Below are 25,178 nucleotides of genomic sequence, written 5' to 3' on the forward strand. Positions count from 1 at the left end.
GCTCAATGCATTACCAATGCCAGATTTCCTTCCATGTTTTTCTTAGTGCAATTAGTGCCAGAGACAGATGCAAATAACTTCCGGCTTTTATATTCTCAAAGGGTGCATTGTGTTTTTTTCTCAATTAGCTGGCAACGGAATTAGAACATGGGTTCCTCAGAGTATTTAATACACTGAATTAACAACTAGCAGTGCCCTTGCCAGTTGCCACGATATTTATGTAAAGCCTACTCACAGATAAGTTCTATTCAGTAAACGTTTTTGGCATGTTTAATTAAAGTGTATTTCTCTTAGTCTATTTATCCTAAAAGTTTTTTTATAGTTTTTTTTAAGTTTAGTGCTTTCAGAATCAGCCGATTCCAAAATACATATTGGAGCAATACTTTCATTAAGCCAACCAAAATGACACAAAATAATGTGCAAGCTTTTGAGTTATTCAGAACTCTTCATCGGGCTAGATGGTAACCAAAGCAGGGGTAAGGTGGGAGCTGGCTGGACTCTACATCTTGTAAAAGACTTAAGTAGGAATGTGGAAGGAGTTAGCAGACATTCAAATGAGACCATGTAGGCGTTATGCAGCTTCCAGACTACACCAAATCTGCTTGGGAAGAAGAAACAAAAAAATGGCTGATTCCCCATGTCTGGAAATACCAGCCGCAGCTGTTACCCTGGTTTGTATCCTTAGGCAAAAGACACAGGTTCCTTGGGGGCGGGGGGAAGGCTTGCTTAAGTCATGCGGTCTAAGCTTGGAGCATTCATCTTAGACCTCCTTACTGGTAAGGTTCACTGTGGGAGTCATAAAGCCACGGCAAAGGCTTGTAATATTGCAGGGTGCCCCCTGACCTTGGCTGACCAGCACTCTGAGCTTTACAATGTATTGGAATGTATTGACCTTAAATGGAGTTGTGTTTCCTCTGGGCAGTGATGACCCTATTTCGCGATGGGTGGGTTTAAGCCATGACCGGATGTAGGTAATTTGAGACATTGGCAAACGGCCATGCAAGAGGAGAGAACAAAGGATAATAAAAGTTACTGGAGAGGAGAGAAGAAGTTCGAAAGGAGCTGCCCTCCATCCATGAAAATATTGCTGGCTCTCTGTGTCTTTATTTTATGCTAAACAGCGCCATTGTGACGGCTGGCTCTGTCAGTTCACATGAGGTAGAACAAAGGCTTGATAATCCATCCACCCAAGGTGAGAGAGAGACACATAACTGTGCTGGGCACATCAACTTACTCTATGGTCTTAACCCCTTCATGCATTAATTAGAACTTAGCATGTTGGTTATAATGCGGATGGTTTATCTCATATCGATTTGTTATCCCCTGTTTTATGGTCTTGTTATGCATTTAAATGTGTTTGTATCCTGGTCTGGGATCTGGCAAACAGTAGATAGACAGATAGCATTACACTAGAAACTTTTAGGTAAAGATTTGGCAGGATAGCAGGTAGCATTCTCAGACTAGCTCTCTCTCGTTGTTTGTTGACCTAATGCAGCAAATGGTTGAAATGTTCTGAGAAGGAAAGAGCAGAGGTGTGAACAGATTCTGAGGCTATGAAGATGAAATCAATAATGTCATCAAGGTCATTAAAAAAGAGTGGCTGGGGAAACCCAGCCAGATGGGCGGGGTATAAATAATAAGTGATGATGATGATGATTACTACTCCTACTGCTACTACATTAGAGAGACCAGTTGCTACTTTGTCCCCTTACTGCATTACTTTTCTCAGGGCTTCAGGATGCTTGCTTTGGCAGAGAAGACAGTCCTTTGTTAACCGGCAAGGAGGAAAGTGACTGCCATGTGTAACACAGACTGATAGTGTGGTTTATTAGGCTAGTACTGTGGGAAATATAAAACACAAGTTTTGGAAATTATAAAAGCAGGGGCCACTCAAATGGAATGAAGGACACCACTCAACAGGTTCTAGTGAGCATTAAACAGAAGAGCAATAATATATGACATTATATAAACATTACATAAACTGGCATTAAACCTTTATAACTTCTTTAGAGAATGTAGTTAGGCTGTTTAAAGTTTAATGGCTCACTACTCCTAGGCTTCTGGAATCTTCAAAGCACATTGCAGTAGACCTCATTTATCCCTCCTCAAGGCATGGGGTGGGGGAGTATTGACTAAAAATAACTATACCTCACAGATTTGTGATTCTAAAACAACATTCCAGTATAGTTTTTAAGAGTCTTTCATTAAATCTAATCCAGGAATGAGGGAGCAATTCAGTTCTGTTTACATTTTAATGCAAAGAAACCTAGCTCACACTTCCCCAAGCAAGAAGTGAAGTGAAACACAGTTGTCATTCAAAATTCACACTTCTCCAAATTTTTGCAATTCAGTACTCCAACCAAATAATGTGTAGAAAAATGAGTATATTGGGGGAAAGTGTGCACAGAAAGGCATATGTTAGTGAAAATAGCATTCCAAGATGCATTGTACATGTGTGTGTGCATGCGCGCTATGCAAAAATCATGTTGCGGGAAAAGCCACAAATGCTTGCCTCGCCACCCTCAGCCCCTGTTAACTCTGTCGGCTCTGCCCTCCCTTGCCTCGTGCACGGGGCAGAAAATCACAAGAGCAGGCGCTGGCAAAAATCGCAATGCAGTAAAAACCATGAAGGCAGCCTCTTGCAATGCCTCCTTATTTCAAACATTGTGATATCTCAGTATATCAGTGATGTTTAGCTGGTGATATACCATGATAATGAAAACCTGATATTGCCCACCTACACACAAAGCATGTGGGATGGGTGGGAGGTCAGCACCAGCTGCCAATTTGAAAATGGATCTCAGAGGAAATGGGAAGGCAACAGTGCTATCTAATCATATAGAGTAGTTCTCTTTGCACATGCTCTGGGTGCCATTTTCAGATGGCTAGCGGACAGACAGCCTGTTGCCTAGATGGGTAAGCCAACAAGCTTGGGTTGATGAATACTTGGACTAGACATTCAGGTGAGACAACAACAACAAGTCTGCGACAGGAAGGGTGATCCTGCCCTTGGATGGATGGCAGTGCAGCGCAGGAGTGTGGGGCTGCCAAGCAAGCAAAGGAGCAGGCATGGCATTGGCAGGGTAGAGAACCTGGGAATGGCCACTAGGGCAGCATGAACTGGAGAGCCCTCTCAATGAGAGCTTGCCCCAGGGGTCCCTCAAACCTGCAGTACACACAGGGCCGTCTTAACCATAGGCGCCAGGGATGCTGGCTCTGCGCCGTGAGTTCAGGGGTGAGCGAGCGAGCAAGCCAGCAAAACGCTGAGGTGGCCGGCTGGCTGTGACCTCCTTTGTGCCTGGGGTTGGCATAGGGCCATGGAGAGGCCCACCAGCGCATGCTGCTTACACCACAAGGTGCCTGGCTTCGCTCAGTTGCCAACGCTGATGCCTCAGGCTGGTTTGTTGCGCTGGACTCCTTATGTTTCTTTTCCTGAGCAGAGATAAGCGTGGTGTCAGCTCTCTAAAAAAAGGTACAGTGGTGCCCCGCAAGACGAATGCCTCGCAAGACAGAAAACTCGCTAGACGAAAGAGTTTTCCGTTTTGGAGGTGCTTTGCAAAACGAATTTCCTATGGGCTTGCTTCGCAAGACGACAATGTCTTGCGAGTTCCTGCTGGTTTTTTCCCCCTCCCCCCCTTTTCTAAGCCGCTAAGCCGCTTATCAGCTGATCAGATCAGCAGATAAGCCGCTAAAAGCCGCTAATAGCGCTAATCTGTGAATGGGCTTGCTTCGCAAGACGAAAAAACCGCTAGATGAAGAGAATCACAGAATGGATTCTTTTCGTCTTGCGAGGTACCACTGTATACAACTCTGGGCAACCTGGGGGAGCGTCGGGCGGATCTTTGCACCCTGGCGCTGCATATGCTTAAGATGGCCCTGAGTACTCATGCCATACCCTCTGATGAAAATAGGGACATCCTAAGGAAAAGCGGGAGTTTCCTGGATCAAATCAGAAATCAGGATGGCTTCTGTTAATCTTAGGAAATAGGGACACTTGGAGGGCCTGTCCCTGTGCTTTTGAAGACTGGTCCGATTGCTGAATGGAAACGGCATTATTTTGATTCTCTCTCTTTCGTTTCTTTCTTCTGGGGTTCCAGTGAAATGAAGCAGAAGCTCGATGAAGAGGGTAACAAGTGCAGCATTCTCTCCAAGCAGCAGAGGTTTAACGAGCGCTGCTGCATGCGTTGCTGCTCCCCTTTTACGTTTCTCATCAATACCAAGCGGCAGTGCCAGGATTGCAAATACAACATCTGCAAGAACTGCAGCTCCTATCAAAGGAAGGAGAAAGGTTGGCTCTGCAGTGTTTGCCAGCAAGCTAGGTGAGTGCATTTTGTGATACTAATAAATAACAGGGTTGATGCCGCCTTCTGACCTTTTTTATTTTTTATTTTAAATTGCAAGCCGTTGACACAGATGAGACAAAGAGAGACAAAAATTTTACTCCATTAAAACAACATTTTGCTGTGTGACTTGTTAGTCCATTGCTTCTCTGGAGAGTCCTACTCATTCTTCTATTAATCTTGCTTCATTCATGAAGCATATGGCTCATTTCTTTTCTTTTTACCAAGCTTTGTTTTCAAGTTGCTTTGACCAAATGTCAAATCAGCATAACAGGGTTTTAGAGAGACATATGAAACCTCTGTATTGGCAACTGTGATAAAACAAAATTTAAAAAAATCCTTCCAGTAGCACCTTAGAGACCAACTAAGTTTGTTATTGGTATGAGCTTTCGTGTGCATGCACACTTCTTCAGATACTTCTTTGTGCAAAGTCCCATACAAGTTCTACAAAGTGTGATGCCCTGTGTGCATAACGAACAGGTAGCATTATTTGAATACCTGAAGGAACTGCCTTGACCCATGCTAGCCTGCCTTTGCCGTAAAATCTTTGGGAAAGGCCATGTTCCAACTACCCTCTTTAGCAGATGTTCACTATATGACTGCATGCGCAATCCGAATCACTACTATTTCACTCTGCCATTCTGGGAACTGGAAGCAGCAAACCACAAGGGTTTGGTGTGTGAAGCAAGTCCATGGTTTGTTTCTCTCCAAGCAAATCACGGTCTGAAGCCGAACTTCGGTACTGGCTTCCTGATCATGGTTTAAGCGAATCAAACCATAAGTATTGTGATTCGCTTCTCCTGGCTCCAGGGTGAAGTGAAACAGGAGCAGTTCAGCAGTGTGTAATAGTATAGTGCTTGTTCACAGTAAAATGTGGTTTTCTGGCTTGCTGCGACATGTGAACTGGGCTTTTACTTTAACAAAGGAAAGAAGCTTTTCACTGTTGCTGCCGCAATTTTGGAATTCTCTCCCTAAGGAAACATGCCTGATACCAACATTACAAGTTTTTTTAGTACCAATTGAAAGCCTTCCTGTTTTCCCAGACATTTTAAATGTAGATTTTTTTAAAGGGAAGTTGTATTATTTCCTGCTTTTAGCTTTGGGTATTTTGGGGGTTGGGTTTTTTTGTGTTTTTTGTCTTCTTGTATTTTGTTAAGTATATTTGTTGGTTTTAAATTAGACTTCTGTGTGAATTTTACCTGTCGTATACCACCCTGAAATATTTTGATGAAGGGCATTTAAGAAATACTTTAAATACATTCAAATGAATACAATAATGCTATTTCATCTTTTAGCAGCTTCCCAGTGTCATTCTAAAGCATCCCCACAATCATACAAATACTTGGAGACCTGTGCTCTGTTAATAGTCGCATCTTCCATTCATCATTCCATTCTGACTTGACCTATCCCTTTTTAAGAGCTGATTCTCAGGAACATTTATCATGCTATGATTGAAGGGAGCCATGAGCGGGTCATTCTGCCATGGCATCCACAGAACGCTGTATGTCTATTATCCCTGCAGCACCCCTAACATTGTGGTTTGAAGGGTAGTGGTCTCCCTAAGGATGGGGGAAGAGAGAAAAATACAATTAAATATAACTGCATCATTGCGCTTATTGATTTTGGTTATCCAAGCTAATCTTCAGTGCTAACTCAAATAGGTAGAGGCATTGGTGAGGTGAGACTGTCACTGATGCCTTGTTTCTCTTTGGAACGTAGGACTGAGCCACACCATTGGAAATAGTGGAAAGCGCTAAGGCGCTCAGGCCCATATTAAACTCCTACATTTGTGCGGCTGAAAGATATATTTTTTTCAGTTTTAGCGAAAGATGTAATTTGGGTTTATATGTTGATTTTAATTTTTTTTTAAACCAGATTGCATGCAACTAGAAGCAAACATTCCCTGATGTTTCAAAAACTTTGATGTATTTCTTGCTTTATTTGTCATTACAATGCATCCACATTCCCTTAAAATGCATGGATTCAATGGGAGGTGCTGGAACTTTGACTGGAAGTCAAGCTTACTCTCTTGCACGGGATCCCTTCCTTTCTCAGTGGGGTGAACCATGGCATGGTTAAAGTTACATTTTCTTTCATAGAATCATAGAATCATAGAATCATACAGTTGGAAGAGACCACAAGGGCCATCGAGTCCAACCCCCTGCCAAGCAGGAAACACCATCAGAGCACTCCTGACATATGGTTGTCAAGCCTCTGCTTAAAGACCTCCAAAGTAGGAGACTCCACCACACTCCTTGGCAGCAAATTCCACTGTCGAACAGCTCTTACTGTCAGGAAGTTCTTCCTAATGTTTAGGTGGAATCTTCTTTCTTGTAGTTTGGATCCATTGCTCCGTGTCCGCTTCTCTGGAGCAGCAGAAAACAACCTTTCTCCCTCCTCTATGTGACATCCTTTTATATATTTGAACATGGCTATCATATCACCCCTTAACCTCCTCTTCTCCAGGCTAAACATGCCCAGCTCCCTTAGCCATTCCTCATAAGGCATCGTTTCCAGGCCTTTGACCATTTTGGTTGCCCTCCTCTGGACACGTTCCAGTTTGTCAGTGTCCTTCTTGAACTGTGGTGCCCAGAACTGGACACAGTACTCCAGGTGAGGTCTGACCAGAGCAGAATACAGTGGCACTATTACTTCCCTTGATCTAGATGCTATACTCCTATTGATGCAGCCCAGAATTGCATTGGCTTTTTTAGCTGCCGCGTCACACTGTTGGCTCATGTCAAGTTTGTGGTCAACCAAGACTCCTAGATCCTTTTCACATGTACTGCTCTCAAGCCAGGTGTCCCCCATCTTGTATTTGTGCCTCTCATTTTTTTTGCCCAAGTGCAATACTTTACATTTCTCCCTGTTAAAATTCATCTTGTTTGTTTTGGCCCAGTTCTCTAATTTGTCAAGGTCGTTTTGAAGTGTGATCCTGTCCTCTGGGGTGTTAGCCACCCCTCCCAGTTTGGTGTCATCTGCAAATTTGATCAGGATGCCCTTGAGTCCATCATCCAAGTCGTTGATAAAGTTGTTGAATAAGACCGGGCCCAAGACAGAACCCTGTGGCACCCCACTAGTCACTCTTCGTGCTTTAAAAGCAGGGATGCAGCACGTGACGGCAACCACTTCAGGTGCTGTTGGTGGGGAAATGGTCTCTCAGTGGTACAGGAAGACTTTTAAAAGCGTTTGACCCTTGCATTTGGGTGCTGCACTGGGCTGAAATGTTCTGCGGTTGGAAAGGGAGGCAGCCTCACCTACTCAAAAGATGACATGCTGTCACTGGTGCAGAGGACTGTCTCTTTGCACAGCTGGCACTCAGCATAAAAATGGGTCTTAAAACACGAACTACCAGCCTCGGGCAAAACACTCTATTCAGTATACCTTCTCACAGCTCCAAGTGCGTTGTCATATGCAGGCATAAGTTTTTGTACAGTTGAGTCAAGATTTTTCCATGAAGGATCAACTCTTTGTTATTTTGTGATTTAAAAACAGTTAATTTTTATCTGTTTACTCAAGACAACATAAATAGAACAAGATAATTTAAATTTCATGAATAAATTCAAGTAATTGTTCCCCTTACTGAATGTTCCATTGCTTCTGACATTTTAGCTGCTTCTTATTATACACAAACCAGAAGGAACCAAGTACTTTAAATGCCGGGTACACTGTTCTTCACACACTGGGCAGAATCTTGGGTAGATGCTTTCTCAGCTCCATCTCTTTTGTTATTGTCAGGGAACTGACATCGGAGCAGAGGGGAGAGGCGGTGCTTTCCGATTCTGCAGAAGAAGGAACGAGTAAGGGTAGAGAGAGAGCGTCATCTGGGGAAGAATGTCCAGGTGACACCAGGAAGAAGGAAGAGGGAGAAAGCATCTCGGAGGATAGGCTCCGAGATCCTGGCACTGAGGGCAGTGAAGAGAGTGGAGGGGCACCACTGGGCACGCCCACTCTGCGCAGAAGGGTTAAGCGCAGAGAGGCGAGGCGAAGGTTGTCCGTCAAGGAGCTTTTATGCTGGAGGAAATTTAGGAGACGCCCACTCACGGATTTGTCGAGCGACTGAGCAGCAGCAGCACCCAGGCTGCTCAGTCAGGGAAAGATACAACCGACCCTAAGCAGTTTGGAACAGCTAGAGGTTTACACACAAGCAACCCCAATTCCCGTGACAGTTATTTATTAATGTCTTTTATGATTTGTTTTGCTTGTTCTTTTATACACTTCTCTCAATGTTGGCTTAAATGGTGTGAACTGCCCTATCAAAAATGATCAAAAGTTTAGAATGCATTAGAATTGAAACATGACAGCCACATTCAGTTGATGAATCTGAGAAGAAGCGATTAATCTCTAGACAAATGACATTTGGATGGGTGTTATCCCCCCTCCCATTTTAAAAATATATACTGGGATTAAGTCAGTTACAGTTTGCTGTAATAGAAGCTTCCAGTAAGAAGAGGCACTGCTATTTACTACTGGTGTATTTTGATATAAAACACAACTGAGACCTGGAGACAGTCAGCCTGCCTTATCAATAACACAAAGTCTATCAGTTCTTCTTCCCAGGCTGCCTGTGGAAAGCTTTGTCTTCAGTTATTCACTCTTCGCTCTCCCAGGGACTGTTGTGCACTTAGCACAAAGTCGTATGGGTGGGGGGGACAATAGGAAAAAGTTGGCCTCTTGGTGCTTTAGAAAACCTTGTAAATGTACTGCTTGCAGTATTCTCTGCTGAAACTGCACAGTCATTATCCACCTTTATTGTGCCTTGCAAAGTTCTGGAAAAAAAATGTTTGAACATATGCAGAATCTGTGTTTAAATTATGCATGTTGTACTGTTACGGTCTTGCAATGGAAGATACATTCATAGACATTTTGTGATAAGCAGATTGTTTTCTTTCAGATAAGATACAGTAATTGTTATTCTCCTTAGCTGCACTCAGTATGTTGTGATCCAGAGTGGTTTTGTTTGCTTGTTTTTGCATTGGAGTTGTATCGATTAAGGACTTATCTATGTAAAATAGTTACCTTTCCTTGACTGCCTTTTTCAAATGTTACTTTAATTGCTTAATCCATTAGGTAATCATCTAGATTTGGCTTCAATAATGGAAATTTAAAATGCTTTTCTCTGCTTTCCTCTCAGGCCTTTTCTCCTGCATTGCAGAGGGTTGTAGTTGGGGTCCCTTCCAGCTATAAAATTCTATGATTCGGGGTCATGGCAAATGACCTTTTATTCAAGAGCACTCCTAACATCCTTTAATAAAAAAGAAACCCCGATTTACACTAAAACAGCATGTAAGATTGAAGTGGGAGAAGCAAAAAGGAGACATTAAAACCAATTTAAAAGTTGGACTGAAGAAATCTACTTTTATTAGTTACCTATGTTGCAATGCAAGTCCACCGATGTCTACTTAGTTCAATGAGACTTACTCTCAAGTTTTTGTGTTTAGGAATTGTTGTCTAAGTGGACTTAGTGCCCTCTTGTCTACTTCAAATCATCAGCGTATTTGTATTATTTGTTCTGAAGCCCTGCTCCTAAGTGAAAATAGGTAAAGGTAAAGGGACCCCTGACCATTAAGTCCAGTCGTGGCCGACTCTGGGGTTGTGGCGCTCATCTCACTTTATTGGCCGAGGGAGCCGGCGTACAGCTTCCGGGTCGTGTGGCCAGCATGACTAAGCTGCTTCTGGTGAACCAGATATAGGAGCTCTTCAAAAATTAGTTGGGGAACTCATTTTGCCTGCTTTAAAAAGAATAAAAAATTAGGAGAAACATGCATTCCACTCCTGAAAAGGTGAAAGATTAGTCTCTGGGGATTAAGGCACATTTAAATGGTGACAGAATAAAGCAGAAAGTCTACCTACTGACAGAGGGTTGTTGTTAGATATGGGGAGGGCAGGGAGAGAAGGTAGCCGAGGCGTATTTAGGGCAGTGCAACGAGTTCCACCACACTGGACTCTGAACCTCGGAGGTGCCGCAGGTTGTTGCAACTATGACATAGTGAATTGAGCAGAACGGAAAGCGGGAGACGGGGGGTGCCAATTTTTTGCCTCGTAAAGGGCAAGAAGAGTCCAAAGCCGCCCTTGAAGGTTGCCTTTTGTTACATAAGTATTCTCGCACTTCAGGAGGACAGTAGGAGAATGTTCTGTGTGCCGATTAAAATAAAAGGTCAGAAATAGCACACAAGGCTATCACTAATGTTTTCAGAAGTCACCAGCACAAAGATGTGTCACTGTATCCTCTCGTACTTCAGTTTCTCTTCAGATGCTTAAATGATATATGAAATGTCCTTACACGTAACATTTATAGACAATTCCATTGTATATCTAAAAGCAGTAGATGAGAATATGCCTTATATGGGATTTTTTTAAAGGTTCCTAGCAATACTTTGCTGCCCAACTGAATAAGCATATTCTCCATATGGCGAAACCATACACTTAAAACAATTAGTATCCCATTAGGTAGCAGGAAGCAATATTTCCATAACTTCTTTAGACCAAATATTGAGGGCTCGTGTACACTGAATGGATGAAACGTTGAGACTGTGTTAAATTGCTTCCCATGGGGCCTGTGTCTACATGATGAGCTGTTTATGTGCAACAGCTCGCTAAGTAGATGGAGTGGCTTTTCTCCATGGCCCTGCCTTGAAGCAGCGTGGAGAAAATAGGCCATTCAATGTGATGCACAGCAGTTGCTGGTCACATGCAAACAGCCGCCATGGGCAGAGTAATTTCAAACAGGGTTGGCGCATCCTTGTGCCCTGATACTGTGCGGTGTGCAGAGAATATTCTTTTGAAAATGGAAATCATGGGCAGGGAATATTGCAGTCTGATTTCAGAGGGAGCAGGTCAAAATCCACACCTTTTAATATACAAAGCTCTAGTAGTAGTAAAATGCAAAATTAAAACGGCAAAGGATGTTTAGCTTTTAAAATGCAGGTTTAAATGAGGTAGTTAAAGTAACCTCTAAAGTAAGGGGGCTTATCGCTTCCCTCCCACCGCTCTCTCTGATATATCCCTCATGACCGATTCAAATGACTTCTCTGTGTGTTGCGGCAGTTAGAAATCCACATGGCTGTACTAATTGGCTTCCTGCCTGTGGTGATCTGGGCTTAATCAGGAACTCCTATAAAGAGAACTTGCCACTGAGAACTGAAAACATAGGTTAGCGCTTAGCAGTGAAGTGCCAGAAATGTGATTCTGTCCCTTGGTTGTCGAGCAAACTTTGTAGTTCAGCTTTGTGGGCACATGGAATGGCCTCTTGTTCCTCAACACACGGCCATCAGACCACAAAGGATGACTTATATCAATTAGTTGCAAAAGACACCCTGCACATGAGCACCTACTGTAAATTTCAGTAGGTATGTGGAGGAGGATATTCAAAGGTTTGTGCTTTTATTTTCATATTTTGTTGTCTGTGGCTGAATGTTGGCATTATAAATATATCCTGGAGTTAAGGCTTGGTGAATTATGATCCAGACTAAGGGCTACTTTTACCAATCATCAATTTTTATACAGCCCTTTCTCACAAATGAGTTTTTTTAAAATCTGTGTCTTCTAAGGTGGTGAATGAAAATGTTCTATTGTGCTCATTTTCTGCTTGCAAGCTTCCTATAAACATCTGGTTGGCCACTGTGAGAACGGGATGCTAAACCGGGCAGCTTTTGGTCTGCTCCAACAGTCCCTTGTTATGCTTTTACGTTTCCTTTCAAGTCTTTCGTCCAAAACTATATTTATCCTTCTTTAGAAATAAACTGAAATGTTATGACTGGCATTGGTATCTTATTAATGGAGATAATTAACACTGGAAATATTCCAGACTTGGAGACATTGCTGGCTGTGAATAGCAACAGTAAACGAACACCTCCTTAGTTATTAATGTGCTTTAGCAATCAGGGGCAACAACACCAATTAAAAACTCCTGTTTTTTCCACAGGAAGCAAAATGGGCATTTCATATTGTAATTTTGGAGAGTTTAACCACAAACCTCGCTATTTTCTTCCAAACCATTCCTTGTATTTCAGTCTATAATGCAGCACAAATGGATTGTGTAACTTGGATGAAAAACAGTGAATCCATGATTGGTACTCTTGGCATGAAACTCTGCATAGGCTCTGGCTAAAATAGAAAATCATTCCCTTTTCCTCCAGCGTCAAGGAAACGAGATCTATGAAGCAACTCAGCTTGCCTTCCTGCCAAGCTTGGTTTTATTTCAGATGAAATAAACGGAGCATATCAGCATATATGTTTCTGTTGGCAGCTGTCTATCTCAGGAGACAATGGAGGAGTGTGCCTTTGGGGGTGAAGTCAAACAGAGACTTACAGAGCCTGCTGTGGCTGCAGAGACCAATATAGGACCAATATAGGAGAGACATGTTTTTTTGCCAGTGGAGCAGATTAAGGCGTCCGGTTGTGCTGCTACAGGTGCACCATGGCGTTTCATCACTCTGCAGTCCTCCCAGTGGTCATTCCTCCTTTGGTCACTTCAGTCGTCAGCAAGGGAGTACTTAGTACATTTACACCAATGTACTTTGTTTTATAACTGAACATTGCAGAACACAGATGCAGTTTCTTGAAAAACCGGAGGGGCCATATCTTGAGACAGCATCATGCAGTATTTATGAATTGTGTATATAACCAGGATTAGCTTTTGGTAAAAAATATATTATTAGAACAATGTTTCTTGAGTAAATGGGTACACATGAGCAATGGTGCAAATTCTCCAATAACAAAATTAAGAAAAGATTCTAATACTTAGGGGCTACTGCCCCTACTTGTTCCTCTTGCCACCCTTCCAAAGCCGCCACTCCTTGCCAAAGGACTTCACTTCTGTGCACCCCCGACCCTTACAGCTCTCCACCCCCATTCCCTTTATAGCTTACCAAACTCCTCCGGCTTAGACCAGGGGTTGGGAAACATTTATATCTGGAGGGCCAGCTCTATCTTTCTCCCACCCGAGGCAGGCCAAAGTTGACCTGACAATCACCAGATGCCCTAGTGATGTTCTATAGGGTCTGCACCCCCTGCTTTGGACATAATGCCAAACTGCAGTCAATTGAAAATGGAAGCAAAAGCTTTCAGTCCCCTGCTGTCAGAAATGTCAAAGTCCCACAGCTCATGCATAGCAGTGGCCCTGTTTGATTGAATTTTTTAATGGAATTTTAAGTAGTAAAAAATAAATAAATGAAGCTCTGTTTATTTTTCAAATAATTCAAAATTATTTATGAGCGTTAATAGCACATAAATAATATCATGAGCTCCAAGATGGGGGGAGGGGAGGGAAGGAAATCAAAAGAGTGAAGCTGCATAATGCAGAAGAAGAAGGTATAAATGGGGGGAAAGGCTGCTGACATTACTACATTCTTATATGCATTCTGTTATCACACACATTATTTGCTACTCCTTTTCTTCAGCAAGGTGCCCACACTTAAAGGAAAGATACTAGTAGACTGAGATTTATTTCATTTAATGCACTAATATGATATATAATATGATATATGCATGCACTCACATGCACTCACTCACACCCCCACAAAATTTGGTAGTGTTATAATAGAGAATGTCCAGTTGCATATACATTCTAATATGCACTTTTATGAGAGATTTGACTGAAGAGGAACAGTTATACATTTATACTTCAGCATTAATGAATTAATCCGGGCCTAATTCATTAATGCTGAAGTAAAAGTGACACCTTTGAATGCATGTTGAGGTATCACATGTTTTAACATCTTCCCACATATTGAAAATATTTTGCATGTGCAGTGTTATAAACTAATGCTCTAATAAACACAATAAACACAGGAAGAGTTTGATGTCAGGTTGCTTTCAAGCAAGCAATCTCACCTGTGCACCTCTGGAGCAGAGATGGCTCAAGGTATTTTGATGCCTGAGATGCAAAACCAAAATCATGTTCTCCCCCTGGTACAGTCGTACCTTGGACTCCGAACGCCTTGCAAGTCAAACATTTTGGCTCCTGAATGCTGCAAAACCAGAAGTGATTGTTCCAGTTTGCGAACGTTCTTTGGAACCTGAACGTCTGACTTCCTGCACCCAACCAGAAGCCGCGCTTTGGTTTCCGAACGTTTTGGAAATCAAACGGACTCCTGGAACGCATTCCGTTCGACTTCCAAGGTACTTCCAAGGTATAACCTAAATAACTGACAATTTTATGCTCTTTCATTGTATTTTAAAATCTGGTGCCCCACCCTACCTAATGATGGGACCAGCCTTACTGTGAGGTGGCATCGTATGCCATGGCTTGCTGAACATTTGGATCAGCTCATCGTGAACATGTGTTATGGGCTACATAAAATGTTTTCGTGGTGTCAGAAACATATTGTGCAATTCCAACCTACCTTTATGTCTAGTTTCATACACAGAAGTTGACATATCCTTTCAAACATGTTTAGCTTAGAGATACCTTGGCCATGGGGAGTTAAGCTGTTGTGATATTCTAAACACCTACGTTTTGGTTGTAAAGTGTCAACGTAGGAACAAAGAAGCCTTGCACTGTAGAGAAGGTTGAATTTTAAGCATTCTTCATAAGAGATTTCCTATGATCTGACAGGTTTAATGTTTAGAGCATTCATAGCGGTAATTTTAGAGCATTCGTGGCAGTGAATAATAAAATATTTCAGATGTTTTTCCTAGATATACAGGACAGCTGCTTGGCATAAACATGGCATGTGAAAGCACCCCAGTGTCCCAGTTTGCCATTTAGTGATTAGACAAAAGGAGGAAAACACAGCTTACATTCTATAAAATCTGCAGGGTTCATGCATGTTGAAAGAATATACATTTTCCAGGGATCAAATTAGTAGTATCTCCTGCAGTTTGATTCTGTACCTTACTTGTAAGCACTCTCAAACAATGTGTTTTTTCCCTTTCCCCTTGATGTCCTTTCCATCCTTTACTCCAGAGAATGACATGCATTTGGGAATGTGCAAACTTGCTCCTTTATTTCTGCAGCACTTTTACACAAAAAGCCTAAATATTCTTGCTTTTCAAACAGCTTTTGTACTACTGGGTTCCGTCCACCCCATTCTGAAGCAGTTGCACAAACTAATGTGTATTATATTGTGAACTAAGGGATGCCTGCTGACATTTTGCATTAGGGGTGGAGAAACCCATGGTCCTGGACTTACGGCTCCCCTCATACCTGAACACTGGTCATGCCAGCTGGGCTAATGGGACTTAAGGTCCAACACAGGTTCCTTATCCCTGCTTTACACTATCATATTCACTATCATAATATGTACTGTTACTGGTCGTGTTGCAATTCCCATTCCATTTTGCTGTCTGATAAACAAGTGGATGCACAACGTGAGAAAAGGAGGAAAGCAGAATTAGTTGCATACCCAGGTGCTGAGTCCCTGCCCCTGGGAGCCCAGCCAGCTAAGGGAAGGGAGGGACACAACAACAATCCGAGATTTAAAATGGCCACAACTTTTATTCGTTTCAGATGTAGGTAAGCCTTGGCATAGGCGTTGGGCATGTATCTCCCTCAGCCCACTGTCAGGGGTCTTGAGGCATGACAGGGTCAATCCTGGGTTCATCACAACACGCAGGTCTACGCAGATGGACCCCCACCTCCAAGCAGGGGCGGAGGAAGGGGGTGCAGTGGGGGCGGTCTGCCCCAGGTGACATCACTGAGGGGGGTGACATTTGGCACGCCGCCCACCCGCAACTCCCAAGCCTATCCCAAGCCGTCGGGGGAAGGGGCAGAGCTGTGCCCCCTTGCCAGTGGCCACCCCCCTTCATTTTGACAGCTCGGGGGAGTTTTGGGAGTCACGGGTGGGCGGTGTGCCGTTGCCCCCCACTCCTGGGCTGCTTCCTGGGAGGCCCCCCCCCAAGCTGTCAGAAGGAAGAGGGAAGGGAGGAAGGCTGCTGGCAAATGGCGCGGCTCCCTCCCCCACCAACCAGGAAGCAGCCTGCCATGGGTGGCTCCCCTGCCCCCCATGGGATGCTTGCCCCGCCACACAGCATGTGCGCCACTCCAGGTGCCGGAACACCTAGCTTCGCCTCTGCCTCCCAGGTGCCAAGGGAAACTCTATGGTCTGCTAGCCACATGCTTTCACTCTTTGGACAGAGACTTCCCTCCAGATCCCTCTAATGGAGTACCCTGTTATCACCTCTGCAAGAAGGGGTGTGTGAGAGAGTAACCACTTCACCCCCGGTAGGTGTTAGACTAAAGGATTCTGTCCAAGGCCTAAAGTTGTGATTAATCCTATGGGGAAGGCAAAACCTGCAGTGCAAGGGAAATTCATTCCTGGTTCCGAATATGGCAACCATTATAAACCATAGCTATGCCTGCACAATCTGAAAAGGAAAAGGTTATGGCATCAAAAAACACCACCCTATAATAGAGGGTGGGACGGGTGGGTAGCACTCCTGGGCTGACCGAGCTGCAGCATGCAGCGTTGGCCGGGTTTATGGCCAGGGAGTGGACCGGAATGAAGACTGTGGACTCCAGGTCTGCTCCTGATGCCCTGCTCCCACCCCCAGGCCACTGCGGATTGGCTTAGAATTCAAAAACGGGTCTGGGGGTAACCCGGGATGCTCTGCAGCAGCTGGGGGAGCAGCAAACGGCCTCAAGCAACATGGTGGCTCTGGAGGGTGCCAGAGAAGCTGTGCCGGGTCACAACAGCCACTCACCCTTCGGACCAGGTAAGCAGCCATTTTGCTCGTGTTTCAATTTCCACACACTAAATAGGAGAATTAGGCTATGTAAGTGTGCATGTGTGTATATAAATGAGTGGAAAAGAAAACTGAGAAAACCCTTTGAGGAGGAAAAAGCCTTCTATTTTTTTATGGGTGCCCTCTTGTGTATTGAAATTCCCAAAGGAATTTTAGGTTGAAATATGCACTATTTCAAAGAGATGCGCTCTCTCTCTCTCTCTCTCTCTGTTGCTCTTTAAAAAACCCTCTTTCTACCTTAATAGCACTGTTTTAATATAACTACTCAAAGCATTTCAAAGGACTGAGCTGAAGTGGCTTTTGCAGTCTTTGCACCTACATTTCATGACCTCATTTATTTCGCCTATTCATTTTCAACACTGCATTGCCCCTTTAATTTGGTATTGACTCAGTCAGTTGAGGTGGTTTATTGAACAGTCCTCAGATGTAAAAGAGAGAGGCTTCAGCAGAGTCACTTTACTACCTCCCTTCAATGCTGCCACCTATTTTCTGATTAGCACTTCAGAAATCCTGCAGGATATTCCACAAAAGAGCATGGGGGGTGAAGACTCACCCACGCCGTGGTCCTCTTCTAGTGACAATACTTTGCAGGATTGAGGTCATGAAGGAGCACAGTTCAGCCTTAGTGAGTAGCAGTGCAATCTTAATCATGTCTGTTCAGAAATAAGTCCTATTGAATTTAAGGAAGCTTCCTCCCAGGTCAGAGGGATGAGGACTGCAGCCTTAATCAGTAGGACAATGGAAAGCAAACCAAAAGCATTGTTTAATGTCTGGACAAGATATAAAGACTTGCTTGAAAACAAAACTCCAAGGTGGTTGTCACCGATGGAGGCAAAGGCCCAGAAAAAGCTTAATATGGAGGCCAAGTGGCCGAAATATTGGGAAATTTTGGAGCAGGAAGGAGATAAACTGAAATTGCAGAGTTTTGAGAAACTAAAAGATAAAGTGTGAGACTGGCTTCACTATTATCAAATAAGAGAGGCCTATAATTTAGACAAAAAAATTGGCTTCCAGGTGGAAAAATCAAACTTGGAAACAGAACTGTTAGATCCTAAAACAAAGATACTTTCAAGAATGTATAACTTGCTGTTAAAATGGAACACTCAAGACGAGACGGTTAAATCTGCTATGATTAAATGGGCACAGGACGTTGGACATAACATTATGTTTGCTGATTGGGAACAGTTGTGGACCACAGGTATAAAATTTATGGCATGTAATGCCCTAAGAGAGAATATTATGAAAATGATTTATAGGTGGTACATGACCCCAGTCAAGCTTGCAAAAATTTATCATTTGCCCGATAATAAATGTTGGAAATGTAAAGAAACTGAAGGTACATTCTTTCACCTTTGGTGGACATGCCCAAGGATTAAGGCTTTCTGGGAAATGATCTATAATGAAATGAAAAAGGTATTTAAATACACTTTCTTGAAGAAACCAGAGGCCTGCCTTCTGGGCATTGTCGGCCAATTGGTGTCAAAGAAGGATAGAACTTTTTTTATGTATGCTACAACAGCAGCAAGAATACTTATTGCAAAGTATTGGAAGACACAAGATTTACCCACTCTGGAAGAATGGCAGATGAAGATGATGGACTATATGGAACTGGCAGAAATGACTGGCAAAATCCGAGACCAGGGAGAAGAAATGGTGGGAAAAGACTGGAAGAAATTTAAAGATTATCTACAGAAATACTGTAAAATTAATGAATGTTAAAATGATGTTGGACTGAAAATAAGTGGTTTTGGTATCAAGGCTAATAAGAACATGTAAATATAGATAGTTATTTGGATGAAAATATATAGTTATAATGGGTTAAGATCATAGAGTAAAGATAAATGAAAGAGGGTAAGGATTTGCTGTAAACGGGAATACAAAAGGGGAGGTGTGAGGAGGTCAAGGAAATAAGCAAATGAACTTAAAGATATTGAAAAATTGATTATTTCTTTTTAAGATATTGTTTTTTCTTTTCTCTCTTCTTTTTTATTTTTTTAACTACTGGCTTTTTCTAGGTCTTTCTTTTTTTTCTTTTTTGGTAATTTTCTTGTTAATTGTTGTTCTTTTTTTACTTTTTTGTATGTTTTGTGTAAAACCTTAATAAATATTTTATTAAAAAAAATATGGAAAGCAAACCAATACAGGGGCAGGTTGATTACAGATGTTAATTAATTAAGTAATCCCTGAGTGTTCAATTTAAACTTGAATATAATCACAACAATCTGCATTTTTGTTTGCATTTCACATTTCCCTCTCTGGCACTTTTTCTTTCCATGTAAGCAAATATATGAGTGGTTAAGATGAGCATGCTATCTCTGTCCCCGTCACCACTGCAGGGTACTAAACAGTACTGGGAGCTTCCACAAGTATAGGAAACTCCCTGCTTCACAAGCCTTTAAACATGTGAGTTCAACAGATGGAACTGGTGCATTCATCTCCATGCCTCCCACCCCATACATGCTTACTTACATGCAAAGAAGTGTTGGGGTGTGTGTACACACACACACACACACACACACACACACACACGGCTTTTAGACCCTTTAAAATATGCCCTGAGTTCTAAAATTTCACTCTTCCTCCAGTGTAGTAAAAGTACCCACATGTTGGGTAAGTTAAAAAAAGAATGGTTTGCTTACAAACTCTTCAAAGGTCAAATTCATGTGTTTCAGAAAAGTTGCACAGCCAGTAAAACTTACCGTATTTTTCCGTGTATAAGACTAGGTTTTCCCCCTAAAAATTAATGTCCAACATTTAGGGGCATCTTATATATGGGGGCCATCTTCCCCCATTTTCTTAAATCGGAGTCCCCCAAAATAGGGGGTGTCTTATACATGGGGGCATCTTATAGACGGAAAAATACGGTACCTCAGTGACTGTGGATATAGAGTTCCCTTTAAGCAGGCTTCCTCAAACTCGGCCCTCCAGATGTTTTTGGCCTACAACTCCCATGATCCCTAGCTAGCAGGACCAGTGGTCAGGGATGATGGGAATTGTAGTCTCAAAACATCTGGAGAGCCGATTTTGAGGAAGCCTGCCTTTAAGGTTAGCTTGTGGGTTTGTGAGGGAGGCTGTTAAAGATTCTAGAATGATGAGCTCAAATGCAGATGTTCCTCGTTAAGGTCTCAAGGCCAGCCTAGGGAAAACAATAGGCTTGATTATCTATTTCTTCCCAAGGTAAGGGAAGTTGCATAGCTAAGCCTTGCATAACAGCTTGCTGTATGGTATTAACCCCTTCATGCATTAATTAAACTTAAGCATATTGGTTATATGAGGCTAGTTGTCCCACTCCTTTGAAGAGATTGCAAATACGCTGCAACATCGCACCCGTTCACCTAATCTACACCAGAACACCTGCTTCCTGAGACACAGTACAGTATCGGCCAGCCTTTTAAGGCACTGAGAAACAGTATGGTGGACAGCTTTCAAATATTTTCATTGCAGAGCACCCGAAATCATCTTGCTGAATGCTATAGTGCTGCAAAATACAGATGTAATGTCTTTCAGTGAATTGCAGGATTCATTGAATTTAATACAGCTAAATATATTCAATTTAGAAGATGTTTCCATGTGGACATTTTTGCACCAAATGAACATTTGCTTTATTTAAACAGAGAGTGTGAATGAAACGGAGATGTTTCCAAGGCAATAATAATAGGCTTTAGGTTGGGTTTTAAAGTTGTTGGCTTTGTTTTGTTTTTTGCATTTGATAAATTTTTAAAACCAAGCTTAAACATTTTAGGGCAGTATTGAACTCCCAAACAATACCATATTATGCTTTTGGTACCTGGAGCAATCCTGAAAACATGTGAAAACATAAAGCCTTCAGTTGCTATATCATTTTGCCTAATGAACTATCCAAAGCAGGCATAAATGAACAAATAAATGAATGGCATTGCTGGCTTTAGGACCAGTGTTTATTGCACTATTACTAGCAACAGCAATTACAGTGTTCCATGGTGTCTGTTTGTTTCTACAGAGGGTCTTCTCTTCATCTGCTGTAAGCATAGTGCAAACCATGGGCATAGCGGGGGGGGGCAGCTGCCCCCCATCATGTAAATAAATAAAAATACTTACGGTAACTAACTGACCAATTGCATTGCAGATAACTCAGTTCTGCCCCTCCCCCCAACATAAAGCCTGCTCCACCAATAAATCCTGGCTATACTCATGGTGCAAAACCTATTACAGTGGTACCTCTGGTTACATACTTAATTCGTTCCGGAGGTCCGTTCTTAACCTGAAACTGTTCTTAACCTGAAGCACCACTTTAGCTAATGGGGCCTCCTGCTGCTGCCATGCCGCCAGAGCACAATTTCTGTTCTCATCCTGAAGCAAAGTTCTTAACCCGAGGTGCTATTTCTTGGTTAGCGGCATCTGTAACCTGAATCATATGTAACCTGAAGCGTATGTAACCCGAGGTACCATTGTACTTCCTATTTTTGAATGTGACCTGTTTCCACAGTGTGGTGAATATTATGGCTAGGAGCCTGAGCAATAGTTATCAGATGGGGAATTAGTAATAAGAAGGGGACAGCCTTTTAATTGACCTTTGAATAGCATCTCTTAGTGCCCGAGTGCCATCTTCATTTGTTCTTCTTTTTAGTTTTCCACCAGGCAGCCACCTTTTGCTATTAATGAATTAAAAAATTTCAACCTCAAGAGATCAACAGCAGGCGGGGAAGGAAAAAATTTAAATTGTCCATACATTGGATCCTGTAGCCTAGCTGCTGATCTTCCATAAAATGGTATAGCCAAGTTCCTTTAAACCAGATTTCCCCAGCCTAAATAAATAAACCTAAAATAAACCTTACCCCTCCCCAGCAAGATGTTTTGGACTCCAACGCTCATCACTCCCAGCCAGCATGACCATTAATCGGGAATGATGGGGTCTGTAGTCGAAAACTTATTGATGGCCCCAGGTTGAGGAAGCCTGCTTTCAAAAAGTTGTGTTTGTCTTTTTAATTTGTAAGACACACAGTTTAAAACTAACTATATACAACCGTATAATTAAACGAAGACAACATAACAAGTATGTAATGCCTCAATCCTAATTACATGTAGATGAGGGTGAATTCCACCGTACCTTCTGCTGGGTAGAGTAGACGCATACATGCCTCAATTCACAGAGGTAGCAGAGTCTGTGAGCAGGAGCAGAGGACCTGGTGAGCATAAAGTCATCCTGTATCCCTTGCCTCCCTTGCCAGCGCTTTTCTCTCCAGTAGACAAGAAACAAAGTAGAGGGGACTGAACATGTACTGTACTTTTACTCCACACTGGAGTTATTAAATACCTTGGTCACAATGAATATAAGCATGTTCCTTATTATTCAACACCCCCCTCTACTAACTCTTACTTTGAGTAATTAAAAAACGGCAAGTTTAGTGTAGCTGCATTTGCAAAAAGTATGACAAGGTTTTATAGCTGGGGGAATGTTTATTTCCACAATATGTACAAGTGCTTACCTAAGGATTATGTAATGTCTGAATATTTATTCTGCTGGAGGATAAGATCCATTACTGTCCACTTGATGGATTAATTTATATGAAATGTTGATAATCTTATGGATCTCTCCCAAGGCTGGGAGTGAGCTTTTGCGTTTGACTACTGGCTTTTTGCAATGATAAGCTTTAGTTAAGCACTTTGCAGCTGGTTTTCTCAACTACTCATGTATAGAGCTTGAATGAATAATAACGGAGCATAGAATCAATGGGATGCTGACAAAATATTAGCTATCAGATTTGAATTTAATGCTTTCTTTTATTCCTAGTGTAGGGAAGTAAAAGCAGAGGATAGCGACTTTTAACTTACTTGGCTACAGAACCTCTTTATTTCTGATTTCCTTCCATTCCTTTCATGGAACTCATACTCTACTTTTTATAGTTTCTTTTCTGCTTGTCTTGTGATTTGTTTATGGTAAGCCATTTTGGCAAATATGGAAGTGCCAAATACAGTTTTGGTTATATATTGCCAACCACAGCATTTGGGATGTTTAGGTTTTGAAATTCCCTCTCCCATGTTAGAGATTTTTTTAAAAAGACATCAAAGAGAAAAGATTGCAGATTGGAGAGCATGGCATGTGGGGAGATGTCAAGCCCACAGCCTCTTTCGTCAGGGAGATTCACCTCTGGAATGAAGTAGGACTTCATTTGCAAGTGACATTCTAAGTTCCTTCCATGCTGCTTTGTAATCTGTCACATATGTGATAGTTTCCCCTTTCAGCAAAGGCAAAGTAACTCCTTAGGAATATAAGTATCCATAAAGCATAGGAAAATGCAAAAAGCTGACATGGAGCAGAAATATTTGCCCAGGAGCACATCACAAATATCAGAAGCCCCTTCATATAAACTTTAAGCTGGACAGATGTTGAAAAACGGAAACTAGGAGGTGACGAAATCCACATTAAAACTTTAAATACGTTTGTAAATTGAACACAGTCTTCTTGTTTTATTGTCAAGTCTAAACTCCACATTTACAGATTTTTGGAAGACTAGTACTGAAGTAAACCTATGTATATTAGTTTTGGCACTAGTCGTTCTGCTTATTGTACTATGCATGAGACAAGGACACTTCAAAAGAGAGAATGTGGCTACTTACTAGGAATGCCCATCAATCACATGTTTGGGATCAAAATCACAAAGCAGCCGGCCCTGATCCAAGGCACTTTATAGCCTGCCCAATTTGGTCCAGTTCAGGCTGCACCTGCTTTGTTCCCCACCCCCCACCCCTGCTAATTCAGTATTGAGAAACCTTAAAAGGCAATAACTAATTTCCTTTTGACAGAAATACAGTGGTACCTCTGGAAACGCACACCTCTGGTTGCGTATCCTTTGGGTTACACACACAGCAAACCCGGAAGTATTTTTCCGGGTTTCACCGCATGCGCAGAAGCACTCTACTGTGCCGCGTGCATGTGCAGAACAGGCACCTCCGGTTGTGAATTCCTTGGGATCCGACCAGAGCTCCAGAACAGATCCCATGCGCAACTGGAGGTACCACTGTAGATGAAATTTGTAGGCATTATAGCTACACAGTTGTTGCTACAGCCTGCCAGATTACAGGCAAATAGGTGTAGGTTTTGTTGTGATGGGCGCCTTTAAAGTTTGATGATCTTTTTTCTTTTTCTTTTTTTAAGAAAACATTCATAACCTTTCATTTTGGGGCAGAATTTGATGAAGTTCATAGGGAAGGTGTTCCCTGCTGAGAGCATTAAAACCCTGCTCAATTTCAGAGTTGCAGTGGTTATGGAAAATTGGTTTGAAAATTTCAGACATGAGAGAGTACTCCTGAAGAAGAAACCTACCAAATTGCACACAAATAGAATCAGGAGCTTTTATACTAGGCACCTTTAAAGTTGAATTTTAGGGCAGCGGGGAGGAACTAAAAGATATTAAACTAGCCTCCTGCCTTCAAACAAGACTTCAACAGCTAATCTGGTTCACTTGCGTATGTGGAATTGGGGTGCTTGTGCTTCCTCATCCTTTGCCTCAGGCAACAAATGATCATAGCTGTCAACGTTTCCCTTTTTTAAAGGGAAATTCCCTTATTCTGAATAGGATTCCTTGCAAGAAAAGGGAAAAGTTGACACATATGCAAATGACTTGAGCCAGCCCTGAGGAAAGCAGTTTGTGTTCTTGTCACAAAAGAAAGCCAGAAATTTGGAATACAATCCATAGTATTTTCCCCACCCCCTGTAAGTGTCTCTTTGTAGAACGCACAGGAAAACACCGCACCCTCTCTGAGGGCCTTTGCAAGCTCACACACCCTATCATAAAAATAACACTTAGGTGCTCTAATATAAAACCTTGTCCCCACCTTACGTTAAGCAAGACTTCCTCTGTGAATGTTGCTTTCGGTCCTTGCATTCTTTACTGCGTTTGAGCTTCAAGTTATCCCAGGCATAGATGTGAATATTGCAGTTCTGTTTATAAACTCTGAGATTTAAGCTAAAAGCTTCAAGCTGGTCACACAACCTAGCCATCACTGACCACGTGAAGGTATTTTTGATCACATTAGCCAAAAGCATTTTTAAAAACTAAAAATGCAGCCTTAGCAATAAGAGGACAAACAGCAATCTGTGCAGCATCTGTGTGTTTCTGAAAAATAAAAAAGGATAAAATCCTAGCTAGGGAACAAGCAGGTGTTGCCCAA

General features: G+C 42.3%; 1 protein-coding gene across 6 annotated transcripts in view; it reads left to right on the top strand.

Annotated features, from left to right (window-relative positions):
- Positions 1-25,178, top strand: part of MYRIP (myosin VIIA and Rab interacting protein) — a 151,771-nt gene that overhangs the window by 59,312 nt on the left and 67,281 nt on the right. For all 6 annotated transcript variants that reach the window (XM_082193005.1, XM_082193000.1, XM_082193004.1 and 3 more), the window contains exon 3: positions 4,098-4,319. In XM_082193005.1, the coding sequence (XP_082049131.1) occupies positions 4,098-4,319 (222 nt within the window). The remainder of the gene's footprint in view (positions 1-4,097; positions 4,320-25,178) is intronic.

This window comes from Podarcis vaucheri (assembly GCF_965113315.1).
Source record: "Podarcis vaucheri genome assembly, chromosome: 12".
Lineage (NCBI taxonomy): Eukaryota > Metazoa > Chordata > Lepidosauria > Squamata > Lacertidae > Podarcis > Podarcis vaucheri.